This window comes from Cebus imitator, unplaced genomic scaffold, assembly GCF_001604975.1.
Source record: "Cebus imitator isolate Cc_AM_T3 unplaced genomic scaffold, Cebus_imitator-1.0 Scaffold145, whole genome shotgun sequence".
NCBI classification, from domain to species: Eukaryota; Metazoa; Chordata; class Mammalia; order Primates; family Cebidae; genus Cebus; species Cebus imitator.
In genome coordinates this window covers 339,903-363,423 of record NW_016107460.1, presented here as the reverse complement: position 1 = coordinate 363,423, position 23,521 = coordinate 339,903, and the positions used below count along the sequence as shown (strand labels likewise).

Genomic DNA, 23,521 nt, shown 5'->3' with positions numbered 1-23,521 from the left:
TTTAAAAATGTAAATATTTCACACGAAAATTGATTTCTAGCACTTCTGGGAAAATCCAGTGATCTGGAGGCACTAGGTTCGCATTCCCCCATGGCAAACATTGACTAGTGCCAAGAAGTCGCTGCCCTCTTTCACTAGGCAAACACTCCAGTGTGCCAAAAGCCCCACTGCTCCCTCTTGCATAATATTTCTGACACCCAGGTAAAGCATGCCACTTTACTCATTTATGTTACCTGCCTTGTGCCTAAGGCCATATAAGTCAGTGACCCCTAATAATAAAGCTTTACAAAGATTTTCTTCATATCCATTATTTTGCTTAATTCTTACCAAAATCGTATCAAGAAGGGAGCATTATTCTTCCCATTTGTAAATTAGAAAGGAGGCCCTCAGAAAAATTAAGTATGCATTGAAAAAAATGGTTTTAACTCAGATCTTATAACTCCTTCTTCCATGCTCTTTTTGCCACAGGACAATGCTTGACAATAGCCCAATAAAAAGTCTATGGTTTAAATTGCAGGCAAATTTCTTACATTATAATGTAAAGAAAACATTTTTCAATATTTTGCTGAAAATGTCACAGAGAAAGTATGGCCAGGTTGATGTAGACAGAACATGAAAAGTCATGAGTATCCCCAAAGAGGTGCCTCTCACCCTTTTACAGCACCCCAAAGAACTAACCAGGGCTTCTAACAGCTGGAAGTACACAACCCCGGGGCTCCTGCTGCTCCAGGTCCCACCAGCCATTACTACCTCACTACACCTGTAACCCAATCCCCCACAAGGGAACTTCTGCTACAGATATTCTGGGAAAAAAAACATTAGTAGGAAACATGCAGTGGTTGGGCTCTTATGAATTCCTCCAGCATTTCAATATGTGGCATCTAAACAAAAAGAACAAAGGAATGATTCCTGGTGTTTCCTAAAGGCAGTCAAAAATTGGCCATCTTTCTGACATTTCCATTTGCTGTATTAATTAATAAACTTTAGGGTGGTCCATGGTCAAAGCACTTTGTATCTGTCATGAAGTCCCAGGCCTACATGCATGAACTCAAGAAACCACAAGACCCCAGATATAAGGATTTAGATTACAGCATTCAGTCTAATCTGGAAACATGTTCCAGGAAGCAAAGGCAATCTTGCAATACAAGCAGAAGGGGCAGAGTTGGGAGTAGGAGAGAGTTATAATCACTTTTATAGGGTACAAAATGCAAATGGAACCCATTTGGAGAAAAAGCTACTCCCAAGCTTAAAGCATGAACACTGGTCAGATGAGCACAAAGAATTTCCCTTAACCAAAGGCCTCATGGGAGGGCACTCTAATCTATTTATTTCTCCAATATCTATATTTCTTCAATTATCAATGTGCTCAGCGAAAAAAAAAAAAAAAAAAAACCCTCAATTGCTTAAAAATAATGAATGAATAAATGCCCTTATCCTCCCTTGCAGCTAGGTGGTCTTGTGACATATTTATAAGCAGATGTGAAGCTGAGGGTCAAAGAATCATCTTCAACCATGGGACAACCACAAGGATGAAAGCCACATACTGGGGATAATGGAGAAGAAAGAGATTAAGAGCACCTATTTCTACACGTTTTGTTATGTGAGCAAAATAAACCAGTACAGTTGCTATTCCATCAATGTGCAAACATCACAGAGTGTATCTATACAAACCTACATGGTACATAGCCTGCTGTACATCTAGGCTATACAGTATGGCCTATTGCTGTTAGGCTACAAACTTGTACAACATGTTACTGTACTGAATACTAATGGCAACTGTAACACAATGGTAAGTATTTATGTATCTGAATGGATTTAAACATAGAAAAAGTTGCAGTGCAATGTTAAGATGGCTGCAATGTCGTTAGGCAATGGGAATTTTTCAGCTCCATTATAATCTACGGGACCAAATATCTTATACACAGTCTGTTGTTGACAGAAATGTTGTTATGTGATGCATAATTGTACTTGGTTAGGCCACACTAATGAAAGCCCCACCCAGGTCTTAAGTACGTCCTCATTCAAAGACCCTGTTCCAACAATAAATGCACAGCTTTTCCTGGTATAACTCAAAAGTCATATCTACAAGTGTGCCACTACTCAGAGCAAGAAAAGAAGGGAGCTTCAAGGGTTTAAAAGGAATGTCTTAGGGGTGTCTTCCCTCTTCTATTTAATGTGTATTGTTATTTGTTGATTGGCTAGCTGACTTGCTAGCTTTTCCTCTGAAAAAGAGTTCAAGTTCAGCCTGCTGTGATTTAAATGGAGGCTCCCTACTCATCCCTCCTCTGCATCTTCTTCCAGAGAGCCTCATGGAGAGGTGGCATTGTAAGGTGAGGTGGAGTAGAAGGGGTGTGAAGTCCGATGAATCAGGGCTCCGTTTCCCACTCTGCCTCTTCCTAGCTGCATCAGTATCTACATGTTTAAAATGACAGTAAACTACTAGCTTCATAAAACCATTTTTAGGATTAAATAAGAAATGGCACATAAAACAGACTAACCCAGTGTCTGGCCAATGGTACATATTCAGAAAGAGTAACCTAGTATTAATTACTATTAACATACTTGAGGCTTTTCCACTTCCTCCCTGATATAGGATATACGGTGCCCACACGTGCTTGGTGGTCTAATTTCATGTTATTTTTTGGATTTTAGTTTGTTAAATATATCACAAAATGCAATTTAATAAGTTCATCCATCAGAAGAAAAAAATCTTTTGTTGAGCCATGTGTTTTTATTTGGAGTTTAGAAAATATGGTTATCATACGGGGTCTACTCACCAGTGCTAAAATTTGTCACGTAACAATGGCTTTTGCTCAACACCTTCACAGTGAAATACTTACACATTCTTCATCTTAAATTCACTACAAGAAAATAGTCCACATGTCAAATCAGCAAATAAAGCAATGAGAAAATGACTATCTGAACATGTCACCTGCTATATGAGCAACTTCAATGAAAACAGCAATGGAGGTCAGGAGAAACACAAGAGTCAGCGAGTGTTCATTATTCTGCTGCTACTAAAGCAATGACCAATGATACTCCAAGCCACAAGGGCATGGGCTCATCGCGTGTCCACAGGGCCCAGTAGTGAACACCTGCTGGACTGTTCATCTTTCATCCCTAAGACTTGCCCCTCCTCCTTTCCTTCCTCTCTCCATCAACAGACTGCAGTGGGGATTGCCATATCCCTGCAACATGACCCTACTTCTGGTCATAATTCCAGCAAGATCAGCTGACCCTGGCCACACCATAAGGTTCCTTCCTAAGGAATTCTGCAACTCTGGGGGCCTGAGATCAATCTCTCCCTGCTTCTCTAGACTGTAATGTAAAATTAAGGAGCAGCTGGCAGCCATGTTCTGCCATGTGGACTAAGAAAGAAACAGAGGAAGCCAGTGTGTGCAAGAGAGAAGAATGAGGCAGATACAAAAAAACCGATGAGCAGTAGGAAAAAGAGACTTCCTGGCTGTCCATGTGCTCAAGTCTTCAGATCCATTTCTAAGGCTCAGTGCATCCCTTGGATTCTGCAAGATACTTGAGTCTCCTACCTTGGAAATGCCAGAGCTGGTTTCTGTATCAAAGAAACCTAAGGGACTCCATCATTATATATCATTAGGAGACAAATGATTTACAAACTCCCTCCCTCAGTATGACCTAATACATAACGCAAACCTATATTGTTTCAATTTTACTTCCTGTGTTCTCAGCCTGATCTAGAGGTCTTGAGAGACACAATGAAAATGGTAACAGGGCAGAAGACAAAGAATTTCAATGAGAGGCAGTGCTTTAATAAATACATGAAGAGCGTGCTAAGAGAATGCAGCTATCGGGAGATGAGGAAGGGAGAAGTGGCCACATGCAAGCACTGCAAGCCCAAGAGCAGTTTGGTTTTTGCTTTTTCAGTAGTTCAACAGCATCTTTAACTTTCACCCATATGACAAAAGTTGAATAGTACTTCATAAAATTATGCAACATGGAAAACCTTGTTTCAATTGTCACTTTATTGCAAGATGGCAGAATTAATTACAAATTTAAACTATAACTTATAATCTTTACTAAGGCAGCAAGTTTAATAAAAGTAGCTGCTTGTTCAAAAGTGATCCTGGAACAACTCAAAGTCCAGAGTAAGAAGGATGAGAAACATATGACTGGCCAATGGACTTCGTTCTCTCACTACATGAAACTCAAGCTTTTTATTTTTAGGAAACATATACTGTAACTTCAGTAGACAGCAATACAAAAACACGTTGTTACATAGATTAGTTTCCATTTAGTCAGTCAACTGTTTCCAACTGTCTCAAATGGGATAGATACATTAACAGAGCTGGCTGTCCTTGAGCCTTCTTTGTGAGCAGCTTTACTGAGCAATGTGCTTGACAAATGCCTCCTTTTCTTGCCGTGCAGATATGCTCTGCACTTTGTGCCTCTTCCATAATATTCTGCACAGAGATATGATAGTCCAGGCAATTTTTTTTTTTTTTTTTGAGACAGAGTCTCGCTCTGTCGCCCAGGCTGGAGTGCAGTGGCGCCATCTCAGCTGACTGCAACCTCCCCCTCCAGGGTTCAAGCAATTCTCCTGCCTCAGCCTCCCAAGTAGCTGGGATTACAGGTGTGCACCACCACACCCAGCTAATTTTTCTATTTTTAGTAGAGACGGGGTTTCATATGTTGGCCAGGATGGTCTCAATCTCTTGATCTCGTAATCTGCCCGCCTCGGCTTCTGAAAGTGTTGGGATTACAGGTGTGAGCCACTGCGCCCGGCCCAGACAATTCTTTATAGCCTTATATACTTTATGCAGCTATTCTCAGTAAGTAGCCTCCAAGGCCATAGCTGTGTTATTCCTGTGGGCATCAAAAAAGTAAATGGCACTTCTGAACCAGTGCCTGCTATGACATCTCCAAATCAATCTCATGCTGGATTTGAGGAAAGCCTGCTTTACCTCTTCTAATTGGGCAATTTTTTGCTCATTGAGCTTATCAGCAAATTCTCCAATAGAGGAGAACATTTTTAATTACATAGACAAGTAACCCTACTATTGATATAGTAGAGAAGGTCTCCAGTATAGCCATACATATTCCTTTGGATAGAGAGTACAACATAAACCCATTTCCAAGCACACACAGTCCTATTACAGTGGTTTTAGAATAAAGAAATGAGGAATTCCTCAGGGATCAGCCCAAAAAGAATTTTTCCTCCATATTCAGGAAGAGATAGTAGAGGGGCAAGACTTTGCTGCCCTGTGTGAAAGATCCTTGCTGCCTGCAATACCTCCTGGATATAGGAAGGCTGTGTTTTTTAGAGAGGGGGCCACTGTGGCAGCAGCAGAAAAGTAACACTCAGGACAGCACGGGCAGTGAAGGTCCAAGGCAGCAGTCTTAGCATCCCTGTGACCCTGACCAGATTCCCCAAAGCAGTCTTATTTATTTTTATTTTTATTTTTTCTTTATTTTAATTTTTTGAGACAGAGTCGTGCTCTGTCCCTCAGGCTGGAGTGCAGTAGCACGATCTCAGCTCACTGCAACCTTGACCTCCTGGGTTTCAGAAATTCTCCCACCTCAGCCTCCTGAGTCGCTGGGATTACAGGTGCCCACCACCATGCCTCACTAATTTTTGTATTTTTAGTAGAGGCAGGGTTTTGCCATGTTGGCCAGACTGGTCTTGAACTCCTGACCTCAGGTGATCCACCTGCCTCAGCCTCCCGCCTGGCCCCCACAAAGCAGTTTTATAAGTGAAAAGTTTAACACAGCTGAAACAGAAATGCCCACTGCAATCCATATCAGGGCATATATATTAGAGCTTGTGCAAATCCTATCAGTTTTCCTTTCACAAAATCTAAAAACCAGTGAGTGGGAGGGAGACTTTTCTCATCATAACTTTCTGAATTTTGCATATACATGTACCATCAACTAAAAACCAAGGTTATTCTGTAAATGTAAATGCTAGTATCTATTTTTACCTGCTGTTTTTCATTATTTCTTCAAGGGAAACAAACTACCAAATAAGTAACTTTTTCAAAACCTTACTTCTTTTGTCCTATGATTATTTAATTTCAAATTGTTGCAATCTCCTAGCTAAATTCCATTTCAAATAACTAAATGTTTCTGCCATTTTGATCCCATTCTCTATGCAAATCTATCCAGGATTTGTCACCATCATTAACCTCACTTTTCCACATACATAAGCATGGACTGTTAGGCAACAAAAGCAACAGACAGATCAACTTTTTAAGCAAAAGTTTTGAAAAAGCAGAAATAAGCAATGCTGGGTCCTGAAAATAGTGACTACAGCAGCATCCTCCAAAGGACAAACATATTTGTATAATGTGAAAACAGTTCATTGCTTTGAAAGCTTCCAAGTTGAAGTTCAGTCCTTCAAGCTTAAGAACGAAGTTTCCCAGTAATTATTTAATAGTAAGGACATCATTCTTATGTCCAAAATGTAAGAACTTCAATTATAGCCAAAGACCCTTAGAAAAGTGTCTATGACCACTGAAAATCTCAACACAGTAATCTCAAGAAAACAAAGTAATCTCAAGAACTCAACCTTACAATTCACTTATCAATAAAGCAGCAACTTTGTACATAATATATAGTTCTTCTGGGTCCATACTGACATTGATCTGTACTTCCACTAATTCAATAATAAGAAATTATTAAAGAGTATGGGTGGAACGTTTTTAAAAAGAAAACAAAAAATTAAAGTGAGGTAGGAGGAGGACCACATCCTGGAGAAATATGATATACCTGTCGACAAACACACACATGCCCCCAGAACCTCAAGAGTACTTTTCTGGACCGCTTCTTTTCCCTATACTACACTGAACTGTGAAATTAAATTGTTCAAACTTAAAATTATTCAAACTTAAAGCTGTTGGAACTTTTACTCTCAGCCTTGAGAGGAATGTGGCTACACAGCCCAAGTCACATGGTGTACAGTTACAACTTCTGCCTTTTTTCCTGTACATAATTGAAAGGTCAAGTGGCACCAGAGATAAGACCCCCTGAGATTCTTGTCCCTTCTCAGGGAGTAAAGAATCTTCCCTGGAATGTAGCAATCATCTGTAACCAATCAAATTGCTGTGGTGTATGTTCTGGTCTTACATGAGCAACGTAATCCTGCTGGAACTTCTCTATCTCTACCTATGTAAGCGAAACCTTAACTTCACTTTGGAACACTGGCCCCATTCACTTGGAGTCAGTGTTTCTGGGTGACCATCCTCAAGCTTCGCACGCAGACAAATCATACTTAAACCATATTTTCTGAATCTCATTATTTAAGGCTGACAGAACCTTTTCAGATTGAGTGAACTTTACTTTCTCAAACTTTACCCTGTCCTATCCACATTAAAATCAAAGATTTATATTTTGCACATCTGATATGACAGAAATTTCCCAAATGGAAGCTTAATAAGAAAAGTCAGAAAAGTCACACTGCAACCAAATTCCAAACCAATTTAATCCATTCAAACAGCATGCCAATTTATCTAACTAGGCATGCAGATTAACCTCCTTAATTTAATTTTATATTCTATATAAAAATTATTCATCCTTTGAAACTGTTTAACAATCTAAGCTTTGACATGTAAAGAGAATTAATTAAACCATTCAAACATAAATTCAAAAATATCCCCCAAATCAAAAGTTAATGAAATAAATTAGCCATTCCAACACTTCTCCTCCCCCAGTGAACACTAAAACAGGTTACTGATAGTCTAACAGCACGGCATGGAAACTGACTCCAGGAAAATATTAATCCAGATGCACAAAATAAAAAGCAACAATGTAATTTAAACTTTTCTAAAACTAGAATTTAAATGTATTTAAATATGAAGTGGCAGAGCAAAGAGTAAAACCCAGGCTTCTCTGACACCAGTCCCTGCCCCCAAAAAAATGCCTCCAGAGAGGGACTCAGAAAGGGTAAATGCCATCCTTAATTTACCAATACCCACCTTTATTTATATATTTATTGGGTATATTAGCATCTGCTATAAAAGCTGTGTCATAATTTTTTATGAATATACTTCCTCCCTTGACTCACACCTAAGTTGGAAACATGAGCTTTCCGGATATCTTTTGATTTCCTTTTTTCTTTTTCTTCTTCTAAATATCAAAAAAGCTCTAACTACTTACTCCAAAAAAGGGGAAGCGTTTCAGATTTTAGAAGAAGACTCTCTGGGTCTCGTGCGCTGCTTTCCCACCAGCAGGCAACCATGGCAGCACATCTTCACCTCTCATGGCCAGCTCAGAGGGTCTTCGCTCCAGTAGGCACAGCAGGAGCAAGGGGTCTACAGGAGATAATTTCGTGGCTTGGCACAGCTCCGTTTTCCCATGTGTCAAGAGAAGCTGGCAATCTGGATGTTTATATGAAGTCCATATGTTTAGACCTTGCCGACAAATTCAAAACTTCTAAAAACACTGTGTGTGGACCACTCAAAATCTGTCCAAGGGTGGACTTCAGTCTGCTAGTTGCTAGTTTATAATGCCTAAGCTTCCACTTGAGAACAATTTAGTTAAACCTTTATCCTTCCTTAAATTTATTCCCTATAGAAGCCATGAAGACACAATCCCTGCTGTCCAGGAGACCAGCGGGAACAAGGGACACACCATTTCAGGGTGAGACAGCAAATGAGGTGAGAGGGAGAAGCCTGCAAAGAACATAGCACCCACACACCACATACCTCTCCTCACCACTGGTTGTCACAGGGCAAATTTGGGAAATGGCGATATAAAGATGACAGAGTTAACTTCACCTTTACATATTAAAGAAGAAAAAAGGGGCTCAGGACTCTACAAAAACAAAACAAAAAACTCAACAGCCCAAACTCTGTATATCCAAAGTGAGTCTTAAAATAGCCTAATGGCCCAATGCGGAGGCTCACGCCTGTAATCCCAGCACTTTGGGAGGTTGAGGCCACTGAATCATGAGGTCAGGAGTTCGAGACCAGCCTGGCCAACATGGCAAAACCCCGTCTCTAATAAAATTACAAAAATTAGCCCAGCATGTGGCATGCATCTGTAATCCCAGCTACTCAGGAGACTGAGGCAGGAGAATTGCTTGAACCCGGGAGGTGGAGGCTGCAGTGAGCCGAGATCACGCCACTGCACTCCAGCCTTGGTGACAAAAGCAAGACTCCAACTCAAAAAAAAAAAAAAAAGAAATAGCCTAATAGAACCATGGCAACAGAAAAAGCTTACTTTCTTAGAGGTGTGCTGGTGTTACAAACAAAAAATAAAACCAATTTTAACTGAGCACCATCTATGCTCCAAGTGCTGCAGGTGCTGCAGGAAGATCATCTCATGTAAACCTCCCAACAACACTAGGAAGAGTAATTATTCCCAATTTGCAGAGGTGGAAACTGAGACTGTAAAATCCTAAGGCTTCAGAAAGAGCCAGTATCTGATTCCTTTCCCATTAGCCAGAAAACCTGGCCAGAGAGATTAGGGCTATCATTGCAGAAACATAATGGCAAGCAGTCAAGAAAAACTCATTAGCTACAATAATTAAAAGTGTAGAACTGGCATTAAAAGAGGCAAAGAGGCCACAGCAGGCCCTGCTGATTAAGACACAACAGAGGCCACAGTAGGCCCTGCTGATCATGAGAACTTAATTTTGTGATGAAAGTAGTTTTATAAATAAATACCAAAGAAAATATAAGGACCACTCAATAAGTAATACTGAAATAACTACCAGCAAGTTTTAGGAAAATCCATTTACACTTCCCAATTTATGCCACCTAATGAAATAAATTTCAAACAAATCGAAAAGTTATTTTTCCATCAAATTATATAACTAAGATGAAAGAAAAATGAGTATCAGTGGCTCTCTGGGAAAAGTGTTACTTTCAAAAATTAGGAGTGACAGAAGAAATTTCAATTATTAAAAAAAGGTGTGTGGTGGCACATACCTGTGGTCCCAGTTATTCAGCAAGCTGAGGCAGGAAGTTCACTTGAGCCCAAAATTTTGGGCTAGAGTTCACTATGCTAATCAGATGTCCATCCTAAGTCTGGCACCAATATAGTGACCTCATGTGACCAGGGGTCACCAGGTTGCCTGGGGAGGGGTAAACTGGCCCAAGTTAGAAACAGAGCATATTAAAACTCCCATGATGATCAGTAGTGGGATTGTGTCTCTGAATGGCCACTGCAGTGCAGCCAGGACAACATAGTGAGACCCTGTCTTCTTATTTATACATTTTTTAAATAAATAATTTTTATAGCTAATTTAAATGTTTTCTATGTAAAAAAATGAAAAGGCAAACAACAACAAAATGTAATGTCTGGATATATAACAGGCATGGGGTTAATATTCTTACTATATCTATAGAATATATGTACGTAAAATTGTTAAGAAGAATCAAAAGACTTCAGTGGAGAAACAGGTAAAAGACAGAAACAGACAATTCACAGAAGGAAAAATAACTAGAAATAAACAAACAGAAAAATATTCACTAGTCAGTCAAAAATATATAAATTAAACATCAATGAAGTACCACCATTTATCAAGCAAATTATAAAAAAAAATATTAAAATAATATCCATGGCTGGTCAGGTATGGCAAAACTAATATTCTCATATGCATACATAACTGTAAGCATTTTAAAGTGGCATAAACCTTTTGGAAAATAATATGGCAATCTTCTTACACTCTTTTCTAAAAAATAATCCAAAACCTTGGGGCAGGGGGATAGAAGGGGACACCTATATGTGTAACAATGTTCGTCATAACATTTATAAAACTGAAAATAATGTAAATAAACAATAGGGAAAAGATAAATTATGATGTAGTCACTAGATTACCAGTACCTTGAGAGCAGGATATGCCTTGCTCATGATGGGAGATGAGGGGCCAAGTATATACAGTATAATCATTAAATAAATATGAGTGAATACTGAAGGAAAGCAAAAATATAAGGCCACTTAAAATAATGGTTAAAATCTAGGTAGCTGCTGGCAAAATTTTAAATGAGAGCAAGAATATAAAAGTGTATGATTACAATCATATTTTTGAAAACTGCATTAGAAAAACTGCTAGAAGGAAACATATGAAATACTAACAGTCATTGTGCTAACGGGTTATGAGCAGTAATTCTTTATTGTGGTTATTATCTTTTATTTATGTATTTTTTTGTAGTGACAGGGTCTTGCTATGTTGCACAGGCTGGTCTTAAACTCCTGGCCTCCAGCAGTCCTCCCACCTCAGCCTCCCAAAGTGCTGAGAGAGTATAGTTGTGAACCACCATGCCTGGCCTATATTATCTTTATTTAAAATGTAAACATACTTCAGAACGATTATTATTATGATTATTTACATTTTTAGTTGATCCTTAGAAATCGGAGAAGACTGAATAATTTAATAACCAATGGAAAATACATAAAATCTCTAAATAGCTGTGTATTATAAGTAAATCTGCCCAGCTAAAAAGAAAAGCATAGTCATGCAGAGGTCAGCAACTGACATTCATTACTTACTTATTTATTTTTATTTTATTTATTTTGATTTATTTATTTTTTGAGACAGAGTCTCACTCTGTCACCCAGGCTGGAGTGAAGTGATGCAATCTCGGCTCACTGGAACCTCCCCGTCCCGGGTTCAAGCGATTCTCTTGCCTCATACTCCCAAGTAGCTGGGATTACAGGCTCCTACCATCACACCCAACTAATTTTTGTATTTTTAGTAGAGACGGGGTTTCGCCATGTTGGCCAGGCTGGTCTCAAACTCCTGACCTCAGGTGATCCACCCGCCTCAGCCTCCCAAAGTGCCAGGTGGAATCACAGGTGTGAGCCACCCTACCTGGCGACATTCATAATTTAGATTAGAGGCATCATTCCTGAGTCCTAACTCAATAATAACATACGACCATATGACAGGAAGCCAAAATGCAGCCACTCAAACAATAGCAAATGCTCAGTTTGCTGCATTCCTACTTTTTTCTGAACGCTCTCTGGCTCTGGGCTGTAAGGATTTAGAATAGTTATCTCTTGACTTGAAGGCTTCCAGTCAGACTGGGTCAACTCTTTAATGTCAGTGGGAAGTTCAGAAAATCAGGCCAGGGTAGGGGTGGGGTAGGCTGGTGGTGTTTAGCTCACCAAGTTGAATTACATTTCCATCTTCCAGAAAACCAAAACTACATAAAGCAAGAAAAAGAAGATACAAAACGTTACCAGTTCGTCTAAAGCTCTATGGTATTTCAAAGCGTTGTTTACAGTCCTTTAGCAGGTCATGAAATTAATCGAAAGGGTCACAACTAAGATCTTATAAGGGCTGCAACAGAACAGAAAATGGTGTGTATGTCACATTAAGAGGATACCATTTCATAAAACCTTTGTTTCTGACATATGTGTGTATATGTGTAAGAGAGTATGTCCGTCTTGCATAGCAAGACTAGCTATATTTTTTACTATGATTTGTGGTCAAAAAGTTTCCAAAGCATTACTCTACATAGCCCAGGCCCTGACTTGGGTGCTAGGGAACCACCCAGAGATAAACTGTTTGAAACTAAAGGACTCATCTAGAAGTAGGACTGTAGTGAATCCAGTTCAACAGGGTGTTAGGCACTAACACAAAACAAATACTTCTTAATATTTCATCCAGGAATAAATAACTGCTGTCATCCAAAGACTCCAGAAAGCATCGTTTTACAATTGCACCATGAGATGCTGACAGTTTCACTCAAGCATGCTGCTTTTTCCCTAATGCCTGCTTTCCTCCACTTCAGACTTTAGAAAGGTATGGTTGCAGAGACTACACTTACCTATGTGAGCACATCATAGTACCAAAGTCATTGCTAGGAAATCTAACTCCCTCCTTTGCCAGACAGACAGACTGAGACTTAAGAGTGATGAAATGCCCCAGGAAATGCCAAGGTCAATGCAGAGGATTGCTGAGACCAGACTCCCACTCCCAGTTCTTTTCCAAGAATCCTTAAATTAAAAGCATAGAAGAGCATAAAGTAGCACTCCCTGCCAAGAGACAAGTAGATGACCTTTCCTTTTCTTTTTTGGTCTTATTGGTTAGTTTCTTACACTTCTGAATTAATTTTTACTAAGGACTAAATAAAACATTTGGATGAAGAGGCCCCTGTCCTTCAAACTAACAAACAAAGATGGCTTGCTGAAGTTGCACAAACGGAGTTTTTTTGTGTGTTAGGGAATTTCTACGTTAATTTTAACACTCTCCTTGGGAAACCTACTCATATAAAAATAAAGGAGTGTACTCTTTTTGAATTCTTTCTATTCTGACAGTAGTTGAGAAGAAAAGATTGGTATGGTGGTCATTCTCTTCTCAGATAAGTATATACTGTACATAATTTAGTTTAGTGTTACAGATATCAACATCACCTGCATAGTCTTAAATCACAATCTATTTGTTGATTTCTAAATGCCACAAAGTGGTTTAATTTCCCCCAAACTGTTATTTTTAATGACATCAAGATGATTCTCCATGCTTTCTCAAAGCCAAACGCAATGAAAACAGACAGCCAGAGAAAGATGCTGTGCAAGGAAAAAGTCACAGTTCCTTTTCTAAAGTTTTGATTTTGTTTCTTTGGAAAAGGCCATCTCTCTAAAGTTTCCTCTAGCTACTTAAATCCTATGATTTTTACCTACATTTCTTTTTCAAAGTAAGTTTAGTAGCAACACGAAGTGTAAGACTGCTGATCAGGATTTCATAATTTAAAAATCACTCACTTTAAGGGTGTCTGAATTGCCACCCTAACTTTCCCACAGTGTTGCAATATCTGGGTGAATATATGCTGATTAAGATCTGTGAGTCCTGGACATACTCTGGTTTAATAACATAAAAATAGGAAATTCAGAACCGTAAGGAGTTTTGGGATCACTTGAAGCTAATCCTTCTCTAGTAAGCCTCCTCAAATAAGCTTTCCCATAGCGATCTTTCTTTAAAAAGTCAGTTCTGTTTCTGACCTTTAGAGACACAGAGAGAGCCTGTTACCAAAAAGATTTGCTGGCACAAAGCGTGCTTCATATTTTGAATTCAGAGTAAAGGTTTAACTTTCCACAATCATACAGGACAAGTTCCTTCTTTGGGACCTTGAAATAAGCAATTATTGCCACCAAGTGATGAGTCTCCAGTGCATAGTTGAAAGTGTATTAATTTTATGCTATTAGAGACTTCACACACTCAAAAATTAGTTTAAATGGGTTCTAATTTTTCTGACTTCAGAGACCTCACTCCATCATTCTGAGAAGTCCTCAACTTTCAGAACCGTACTAGGCACTTTAAAACTTTGATTTGTATTTCTTTTAAAAAGCTGCACAAATGTTATAAAATACATGGTACATAAAACTCTATCAGGAGCTCAACTGAACTGTGCCAAGGTCCAATTATCAGTCAAACTAATGGTTGACGCAGAGAACTGAGATAGTGCAATTTCATAATGAAAAAAGTCAATGGTAAATGAACCAATACTTTGAGGATTCATAAGATGAAATAAAATGTTAACATATTTTTTTCAGGAAATAGTCAAGTGGTCATGGCCATTTCAAATAATAGTAATTTAGAGTTGGAAAAAAAAATGCCCTTGAGGTAAAAAAAAATCCGATCCTCTTGTCGCAGCCCATTCCCACTCCCATCCCATGTTGTACTGTTGGTTACCCTGGTCTAAAGCAAGCTGCTAAACTTCTCAGGCTCAACTTAAAAACCTTTCCTGACAGAAACTCATAACATCCTCAGGTCCATTTCAATTCAAAAAGCTGATCACCAGTCATTGCTTAATTCATTCAAGGAACATATAACGCATATCTCCTTTGTGCTAGACATTGGGGGTCAGATATCCTTATATTGGGATATCTTACCAATTGCTTGTGTTCTACCCTCAGGACTTAGACAAAACACAGCTAACTATGTTGTATAAATTGGTCCTGAATAAAGTCAGAATATAAAAAGGCAGTTCGTTCCCCATACTCCCCTCCCCAGTATGTTCCTTCCCTATAATGTAGTTCTCTCCCCAAAGCTTCCTCCTCCGCACCCTACCACCAAACATAGGTCTTTTTATCCAGAAAAAGAACCCTGAAATCTTTCGCCCAAAGGGTTCAGTAATTTTTGCTATCATAGTCACTCCTCCTGGAGACCCTAATTTCCAGATTCCTCAAAACGTGAGGACACTGAGTGCTGAGTTCTGAACACAAGCCACCTGGCTCCATTGTCTACCCTTAATCAGAACATTCTAATGCTTCTTAATGAATGGGAGTTTTCTTTCCTCCTCTATCTAAAATGCCCTTTCCTATATAAGAAAGGCTTTTTCACAGGAACTCCTACTCACCCCGCAAGACCCATCTGGAGAAGAGATTGCTGGTCTTCTCTAACCACCACAAGCAAGAGATGTGTTGGCAACCGCAGAGGACAATATTTGTACCTATTGTTGACTCCTAGGGAGGGAATGATTTCCTATAACTGCCTAATAGAAACTCTCTAGTTACCGAAAATCTCTGTATGAATGCTAATATTACTGACTTGTGTTAAGATATGCTTATAAAGAACTGATAAAGATATAAAGGTCTGCATGGGACTGGGTCTCACCTGGAGAGAGGTCTCTCCGGGCTTTCATCACTTGAAGAAGCAGCCACTAAACATAGGAGCCCCTGCCAAGCTGCAGACTAAACGTAAGTTTTGACCAAAACAGAGCGGAGATAGAAAGGAAGCTAGGGAATGCTAAAATGGCATTCACTCAGAAAAGACAGTCCAAAGGGAAGCTGGGAAATGAGGAATTCAAAGTATCAAAGTTTGGTATGGCCTTTCGGTATATAACCTAACTACAACCAAAGCAAAGATAGATTCAGACAAGGCTGGGGAGTTCCTGAAACAGGCTCTGTATTATGGTAGCACCAGAAATCTTTACTTGTAAATCAGATTGTTTTTACATTTCTTCTATTCCTTTATATTTCCTCCACTGAGTAAAGTTCTGGGCTGTTTGAACTCTGCTAAAAGGAGCTTGAAGGCAAGAGTTTTTATCTGCTCTTCAGCTTGAAGATTTGATTATCATCAGCCCACTACGGAGGGCAGTTTGAGTGAAAGACTCCTCCCATGGGAGGTAAAATTTAGGGGACAATACAGATTATGGAATCCAGCCATTCTTCTCCATCTGCAAATTCTCTTTCCAGTACTAAATCTTGGAAGTAATAGTTTTGTTTTTATTATGCAATATTCTTCTAAAATTTCTCCATTAAATTGTGAGCATGTTGAAAGGACCTTATCATTTTCATCATTACCGTGTACACATGTGACTGGAACAAAAGAAGTACTCAAACCTTTGTTGACAGAATAAATGAAGCAATTCATGGACTTCTGAAGCACTCTAAAGTCTACCTAGTCCAGTACTTTTCCTACAAGTGTATATTCGTCCACATAAGGCTTTCATAGGTCATAATATAATTCATTCAACAAATATCAACTAAATACCTACAGTAGTTAAGATGCTGTGCTTTCAGGAACAGCAAAACAGATCAGTCACTGATATACCAAATGTGTATTGAGGACCTACTGCATGCCAGGTACTATGTTAGACCCTAAGGATGATACAATGAATAATACACACAAAGCTCCATAGGGAACTCACAGAAGAGAAAATAAAATGGACATGAAGTATATACTGTATAACACTGTTTAAAATGGAAAATGTTGGCCAGGCACGGTGGCTTATGCCTGTAATCCCAGCACTTTGGGAGGCCGAGGTGGGTGGATGTCGGGAGTTCGAGACCAGCCTGGACCATACGGTGAAACCCTATCTCTACCAAAAACACAAAAAAATTAGCCGGGCATGGTGGCACGCACCTGTAGTCCCAGCTATTGGGGAGGCTGAGGCAGGAGAATTGCTTGAACCTGGCAGGCAGAGGTTGCAGTGAGCAGAAATCACGCTCCTGCATTCCAATCCGAGCAACGGAGCGAGACTCCATCTCAAAAAAAAAAAAAAAAAGAAAATGTTAAGTGTTTTCAAAGGCACATATAAAGGCAATGAAGAAGTCAAAGGTCGAAAAGAGAAACCAGGGTTTCATAAGAATTTATGAAACACTGCCATTCAGGTATGGGACATTACTTGTGGCTTTAACCTTAGAGTTCAGGAATGAAGATTACTAGTTTCTAGCCAAAGCAGTGAATTGTAATGGCTTTGTAGGTCGCGATGAAAATCAATATTCCATTTTCATATATTTAGCATTATATCAAGTGATATTAACACTGAATTTTGGAAAGCAAGAATACAGATTAATTATTTTAATGGAAGCCATAACCAAAACTGAGCTCTAAATAAAAAGGTATTTTCAAGTTTGAGTTTATGGCCCAAAGAAGCACAGACTTGTCAACCTGAATTTAAAAAGTATATTAATAATAATCCTGGACTTATGGGTGAGTCTTATTTAACAGTAACTCCATGAAAAAATAATTTCTATTATTTACATTGTAAACTAGAAAAGTGAAAATTAGGCTAAGGTATGGCTAAACATTGTATTTCTTTCATCCTATAATCAAATGAAATTGATTCTTCAGTTTTATTCACATACGATACTTCAGCATCACCAAACACTTAAAAATATACCCCAGTAAAGCTTGTTTCCTTCAAGGTAAATGTGGCAAAATGGGAATCAGAAGTTTCAATACTATAATAACACCGTAATATTAAAGGAGCTTAGGCTGGTCTGAAGGTAATTTACTTTCAATTGTTTACAGTCAGTTACAGATTGAACTATTTCCCCTTTCTCACTACTCTACTTGACTAGGCTCTTGCCTGTAAACCCCATACTTTGGGAGGCCGGAGGTGGGAAGATCACGAGGTCAAGAGATAGAGACTACCCTGGCTAACATGATGAAACCCCATCTCAACTAAAAATACAAAAAATTAACGGGGCATTGTGACACATGCCTGTAGTCCCAGGTACTTCGGAGTCTGAGACAGGAAAATCACTTGAACCTGGGAGGTAGAGGTTGCAGTGTGCCAAGATCACTCCACTGCGCTCCAGCCTGAGCGACAGAGCAAGACTCCGTCTCAAAAATAAAATAAAATTAAAATTAAAGGCACTTAGGTTTAACTACCTTTCTCCTTCTCTTGATTCCATGAACTTACTCATGAATTTTCCACAGCAGTTAGAAATTGATCAGTTCCATCTCCAGTAGTTACAGACTGGGAAAGTAACATCTATCAATATATTCCTTCAATATATTTTATGGAATATATTCCATAAAAACAATACTGTGATAAAGAATTTCTAGGTCCAGAAGCAGCCTTTTTAATAAAATTTTGCCTCTATAGAAAAAATCAAACTTTCTCATAAGGCTTTGTGAATTTCAAAAGGATCCTACATCCAAGTATTCCATTTTGGCCAGGACATTTCTTCTGTTCATTGCAGAATTCTTGCCACTTGTGTATATTTACAATATTTTCCATTGGATCTGCATAGAAAATTAATCAGGCGCCATTTGTATCGAGCATGATGTAGACAAGAACATGTCATTAATACACTCATCCTAGTTATACGGAAGAACCTAAGACATGAACAAACCTAGCAAGCAAAATTTTTGAGGCCACACACTATGCAAAGTGCTGAAATGACTATAAAGACAGCAATGAGCACTTTGTTGCTTAGCCTCTCAATTTTGAATGCTACCAAGGAAGGATACTTTACCACTGCATGATTTGAACTTATATTAAGAAAACCTACCTACCGTAAAACCCCCGTGTTACGTACCTCTACCGTGTTCTTTTTTTTTTTTTAATAGATTTTAGCAAAGAAACAATTCCAGAGAAATTGTCATAATACTATATTCAAACAACATTCCTCTAGAAATTCGCTTCATCCGCCTTATTTCTGTATGTTAAAGGACATTAAAGAAAAAATGCAAAAACAGGGAGAATATTTGAAAGCAGGACAACTAGTTCCACTTCTGCAAACTAAACAAAATTCAGCAAAAAGAAAGGAAACAGGCAAAGGGAAGAAACTCAAGAGCTATTTGCAGCAGTGATCCGTTGCAAGTTCTATGCGCCTCTCCTTGAGCTCCAAGAGATGAGGAGGGAAAAGGAGAGAAGGCATCACGCAGAAGCCTAAACTTACTCTTGGTGCAATTTATAATATTCATTGAATTCAGTCTAAGATGTCCGGGCTATCTGAATTCGGTGGGAATGTCTGGGAGAAGGGAGTGGCATTTGGTTTCTCCGTTTGAAACCCGGGGAGCTGTACCACAGAGTACCCCAAACCCCTTGGTAATCTTGCAGAGGCGGCTCAGAGCATCGTGCCCCAAGCACACACCTGCAGGGCCGGGCGGCTCCTCCCTCTTTCCCTCCAGTCCTCAGGGATGGACCAAAGTCCCTCGGGCGCACCGTTAGCCCGAGGGCCACCCGGCTCCCGCAGGCGCCACTGAGCACGGGGTGAAGCCGGAGCGCACGCCGCCGTCCCGGCTCCGCTTCCCGGAGCCACACAGCAGAGGCGGCGCGCAGCTGGACACCGGCACCGCCAGGATGCGCATTACAATAAAACTTGGGGGAACAAGTCTACACTCGCGCGGACGTGGAGGCACAGCCCCTGACGCGGGCTCAGGCGCAGTCGGCCCGTCCCGCCCCTCCTCGCAGCCGAAGGGCAGCAGTCCGTACCTGTCCTCCGAGACGCTGATGACGCCCTCCTCCTTGGGCACGATCACGGCCATGTTCACCACCTCCTGGGACCCCTCGACCCGCTGCAGCAGGATCGGCTTGCGGGTCAGAGGCTTGGGCTGGATCTCCGCCGCCATCGGAGGGGGCGCGCCTGGGGCTCCGCCGCCAACCGCGCCGCGGGGCCGGGCTGAGGAGACTGCTAGGGCACGGACACAGGTTGAGACAGAGACTCTGGCTGGCCGGAGCGGAACGCCGGAAACCGGCGAGCATAGCCTGGCCGCCTCTCTCGGGAACGGCTCCGCGCTCCCTGCTTCAGGCACCAAAACCGCCACGACCGGGGTTGCAAGCCGGTGCCACTACCAGAGGAGGGGGGCGGAGAGCTGAGAGGCGGAGCCTGTGTGGGCGGGGCCTGCCGCAGGGGGTGGCCGCTGGTGGGCGCACGGGCGGCTCCACTTCCGGGACGGTGGCGAAGGAGGAAACCTGGAACAGAAGGCGGGGCTCTGGTGTCCCAACGCGCATGCGTCAGTCCCTTAAGCCCATGTCCCCCACTCTCCTGCGCGACTCCCCGGGCCCTGCAGCACAACTAGGACGCATGCGCTTTCCTTTCCCCGCGGTCGTCTCTCCGCCTTTCACAGCCAACGTTTAGTCCCCTCCCTCTTTAACCTCCCGTGAACGCGCTTGACAGAGGCCACGCCCCTTCGAAATTCCTTGAAAAGGGGACGGCGGTGGGGCGGGGAAAAGAGCGCCTCAGCAGGACCGGAAAGAAAAGAGGTCTGCAGGAAGGAAAGAAGCCCAACTAGTTGGGACGTCACTGGGCATGCGGGCGGGCTACATGGCCTAGCAGTCTTAACAATGAAGCTCGGTGGGAGGCCGCTAACTGCTCCCAACATGCACCAGGCCCAGGCTGCCGGATGGCACCCAGTGGCCTCCTGGGAGTCGTAGTTTCTTGAAGCCTCCGCCTCCTTGTCCTGGAATGACCTATCGCCTACTTCTCAGCGCTGTGGGCCTGGGGAGCTCAGGAGGGCAAAGTTTGAGAAGGGAGGAAGGTCAAGAGATTTGCCTGGCAATATGGACAGTTGCGAAGAGTCTTGTTTAGGAGCTTGAGTTTTAACCTTTGTGTGATGGAGAACTGTTGTGTCCTCAGAGCGCGTCTCTGCTGTGACCAGCACTCCAGCTACTAGAGGTTCCCAGGAGAGACTAGGCAATTCTCCCAACTTCTCACCACTTGCATATGCTGTTTCCTCTGTCTGGATTTACAAGTTCCAAACTCCAGAGGAGCTCTTTCTGCTCCAGAAAACTTTCCCCGATTTAACAGCTGAGAGTCTCCAGTTCTCACTTCATTTCATAGCACTTCCATTGTGGCAGCTGCCACACTGATAGTAATCAATTGTTTGCGTACTCATCCCACCTGAGGATGATGTAGCAGGTGCCCAGGTGCATCCCTTGCAGCCAAGAACAAGGTTTATCAGGCCACGGTCCACACTAAGGACCTGTAATGTCTTCACCTTCACCTCTCTCTTACGCTTACGCCTTTTACTGCCCTAACAAGTCTGCCCTTACTTTACTCACCCCTGTCCCAAATACTCTTTGAACTCATGTAACTAGACTGCACCTGCTCACCCTTCAAGACTCTGTCTAGCCTCTACCTCCTCTACGCAGCTTTTCCCGCCCAACCCTTTCCACTGCAGGTCCGGTTGGGTATTTCTCCTGTGTTACCTCAGCTTCCTGAGTCCCCTGTTAGAACTCTTGCCATTATCACTGCCCTGTCATGACCTGTTCTCCTATTTGTCTCTAGTGATCTGTGAGATTCTTGAGAATTGAGAGGTTTGCATTCAAATCTGTATTATCATTGCCTATCACTAGTAGTTATTAAATATTTATTGAATGAATGACAAGTTAGGGATTCTGCCTCTTTGGAATTGAGCATCAGACTCAGGGTTGTGGTGATGCTATTCAGGTTCTAATTCCCATAAAGCCTGGGGTGTGGGCAGCCAGTGCTACCTCCTTTGTAACTTTAAGGGGATGAGGGAAGGTGTCTGGGTCATAACTGTAATTGCCACCAGAACCACCTGATATAGCTGTTATGCCTTATTTAAATAGATGTGGAACCTGAGACTCAGAGAAGTGAAATGCCTGCCTTAGGTCCTACAGCTGGAAAATACCTCAATCCTATTTCGAGGTTCTTACAGAACTTCTGCAAAATGGGAGGTGGTAAAGAGTTGCCCTGTGTGCTTTGACACAGGTTATTCGCACTTGTTTTCTTATGTCTCTAGTGATCTGTAAGATCCTTGACTGCCAAACACCTACCTTAGAAATGTGTTTCCACAAGGCCTGTCCCTTTCTCTCCCCAGCTCTGGCATTACTTCTCTCACTTCCAGAGCCCTGCTACTCAATCACACCACATAAACCATGACTACTCTTCAGCTAACTTAATTCTGGGAGAGCTCAAAATTATCACGTAACGACTAGTGAGGAAAAATGTTAAACTTTGTGAAAGATTTTAAGAGATTTATTCTGAGCCAAATATGAGTGACTATGGCCATGACACAGCCCTTTGGAGGTCCTGAGAACATGTGCCCAAGGTGGTTCGGGTACAGCTTGGTTTTACATATTTTAATAAGGCATGTGACATCAAGCAAATACATTTAAGAAATACATTGGTTTGATTCAGAAATGCGGGACAGCTTAAAGTGGGGGCTTCCAGGCTACAGGTAAATTTTAACATTTTTTGTTGACGGTTGGGTTTATCTGAATACCTGGGATCAAGGGAAAGGAATGTTCAGGTTAAGGTAAAGGATTGTGGAGACCAGGTTTTATTGTGCAGAGGAATCTTTTAGATAGCAGACTTTAGAGAGACAGAGGGTTGTAAAATGTTCCTTACGAGACCTAAAATGTGCCTGGCTCTTAGTTGATTATCTCCTGGGTGTGGGAAGAAAGGACGGAAAACAAAGTGGAAATGGGATATAGAATGTGGATTTTTCCCACAAGAACCTTTGCAGGGCAATCTTAAGGTATGGCAAGGAAATATAATTTGGGGTAAAACATTTTGATTTTCTTCCTTGTTAAGCCAGAGTGAGATTGGAAAGTAAATCATGATATACAGGGTGAAAACCCATCGGACCCCATCTGATGAGAATTTATGGTTTTGTAGGGGATGGCTACCCAGACCCCTTAGATAGGAATTTTGGGGAAGATAAAAAATCGGAGCTTAGTCTTCACAACCAACCCCACATGCCAGGCCTTGTGGTAGGCACCTAACATTCATTTAGTAACTACAATAACTCTGTCCATTGTGTCTGGAGCAAGCTAAAAGGGCTGGATTGCTCGGGAAATGGAAAGAAGCCAACACTAGGGGCCTGGGTTCAAGTCTGTAGGGAAAATGTTTTAAATGTTCTCAAATAGTATCTTTTTTTTTTTTTTTAATATGAAACGCTTCACGAATTTGCGTGTCATCGTTGCACAGGGGCCATGCTAATCTCTGTGTTGTTCCAATTTTAGTATATGTGCTGCCGAAGCGAGCAAATCTTTTTTTAATTTTTTTATTTTTTAGACGGAGTCTCACTCTGTCTCCCAGGCTGGAGTGCAGTGGTGCGATCTCAGCTCACTGCAGCCTCCGCCTCCCAGGTTCAAGTGATTCTCCTGCCTCAGCCTCCTGAGTAGCTAGGACTACAGGGGCCAGGCTACCACGCCTGACTAATTGTGTTTTGTTTTTGTTTTTTCGAGATGGAGTCTCACTCTGTCACCAGGCTGGAGTGTAGTGGTGCAGTCTTGGCTCACTGCAAGCTCCGCCTCCTGGGTTCAAGCGATTCCACTGCCTCAGCCTCCCCAATAGCTGGGACTACAGGCGTGTGCCACCATGCCCAGCTAAGTTTTTGTATTTTTAGTAGAGACGGGGTTTCACCATGTTAGCTAGGATGGTCTCGATCTCC

At 41.3% G+C, this 23,521-nt stretch overlaps 1 protein-coding gene and 1 non-coding gene across 5 annotated transcripts in view; both read right to left on the bottom strand.

Moving 5' to 3' along the window:
• Positions 1-20,210, bottom strand: part of WDFY2 (WD repeat and FYVE domain containing 2) — a 199,685-nt gene extending 179,475 nt beyond the window's left edge. For 2 of the 4 annotated variants that reach the window (XR_005202480.1, XM_017542455.2), the window contains exon 1: positions 19,593-20,067. Coding sequence is in view for 2 of the 4 variants with exons in the window: in XM_017542455.2 (XP_017397944.1) it covers positions 19,593-19,729 (137 nt within the window). In the remaining 2 variants the exon portion in view is untranslated. Of the gene's footprint in view, positions 1-19,592 lie in introns of all 4 variants that reach the window. The other 2 variants (XM_037743438.1, XM_037743440.1) reach the window with 2 other exon arrangements.
• Positions 20,211-23,010: 2,800 nt separating this feature from the next.
• On the bottom strand, positions 23,011-23,114 carry LOC119473296. Its single transcript, XR_005202499.1, has one exon. It is a non-coding gene; the product is annotated as a U6 spliceosomal RNA (small nuclear RNA).
• Between the last annotated feature and the right edge of the window lie 407 nt (positions 23,115-23,521).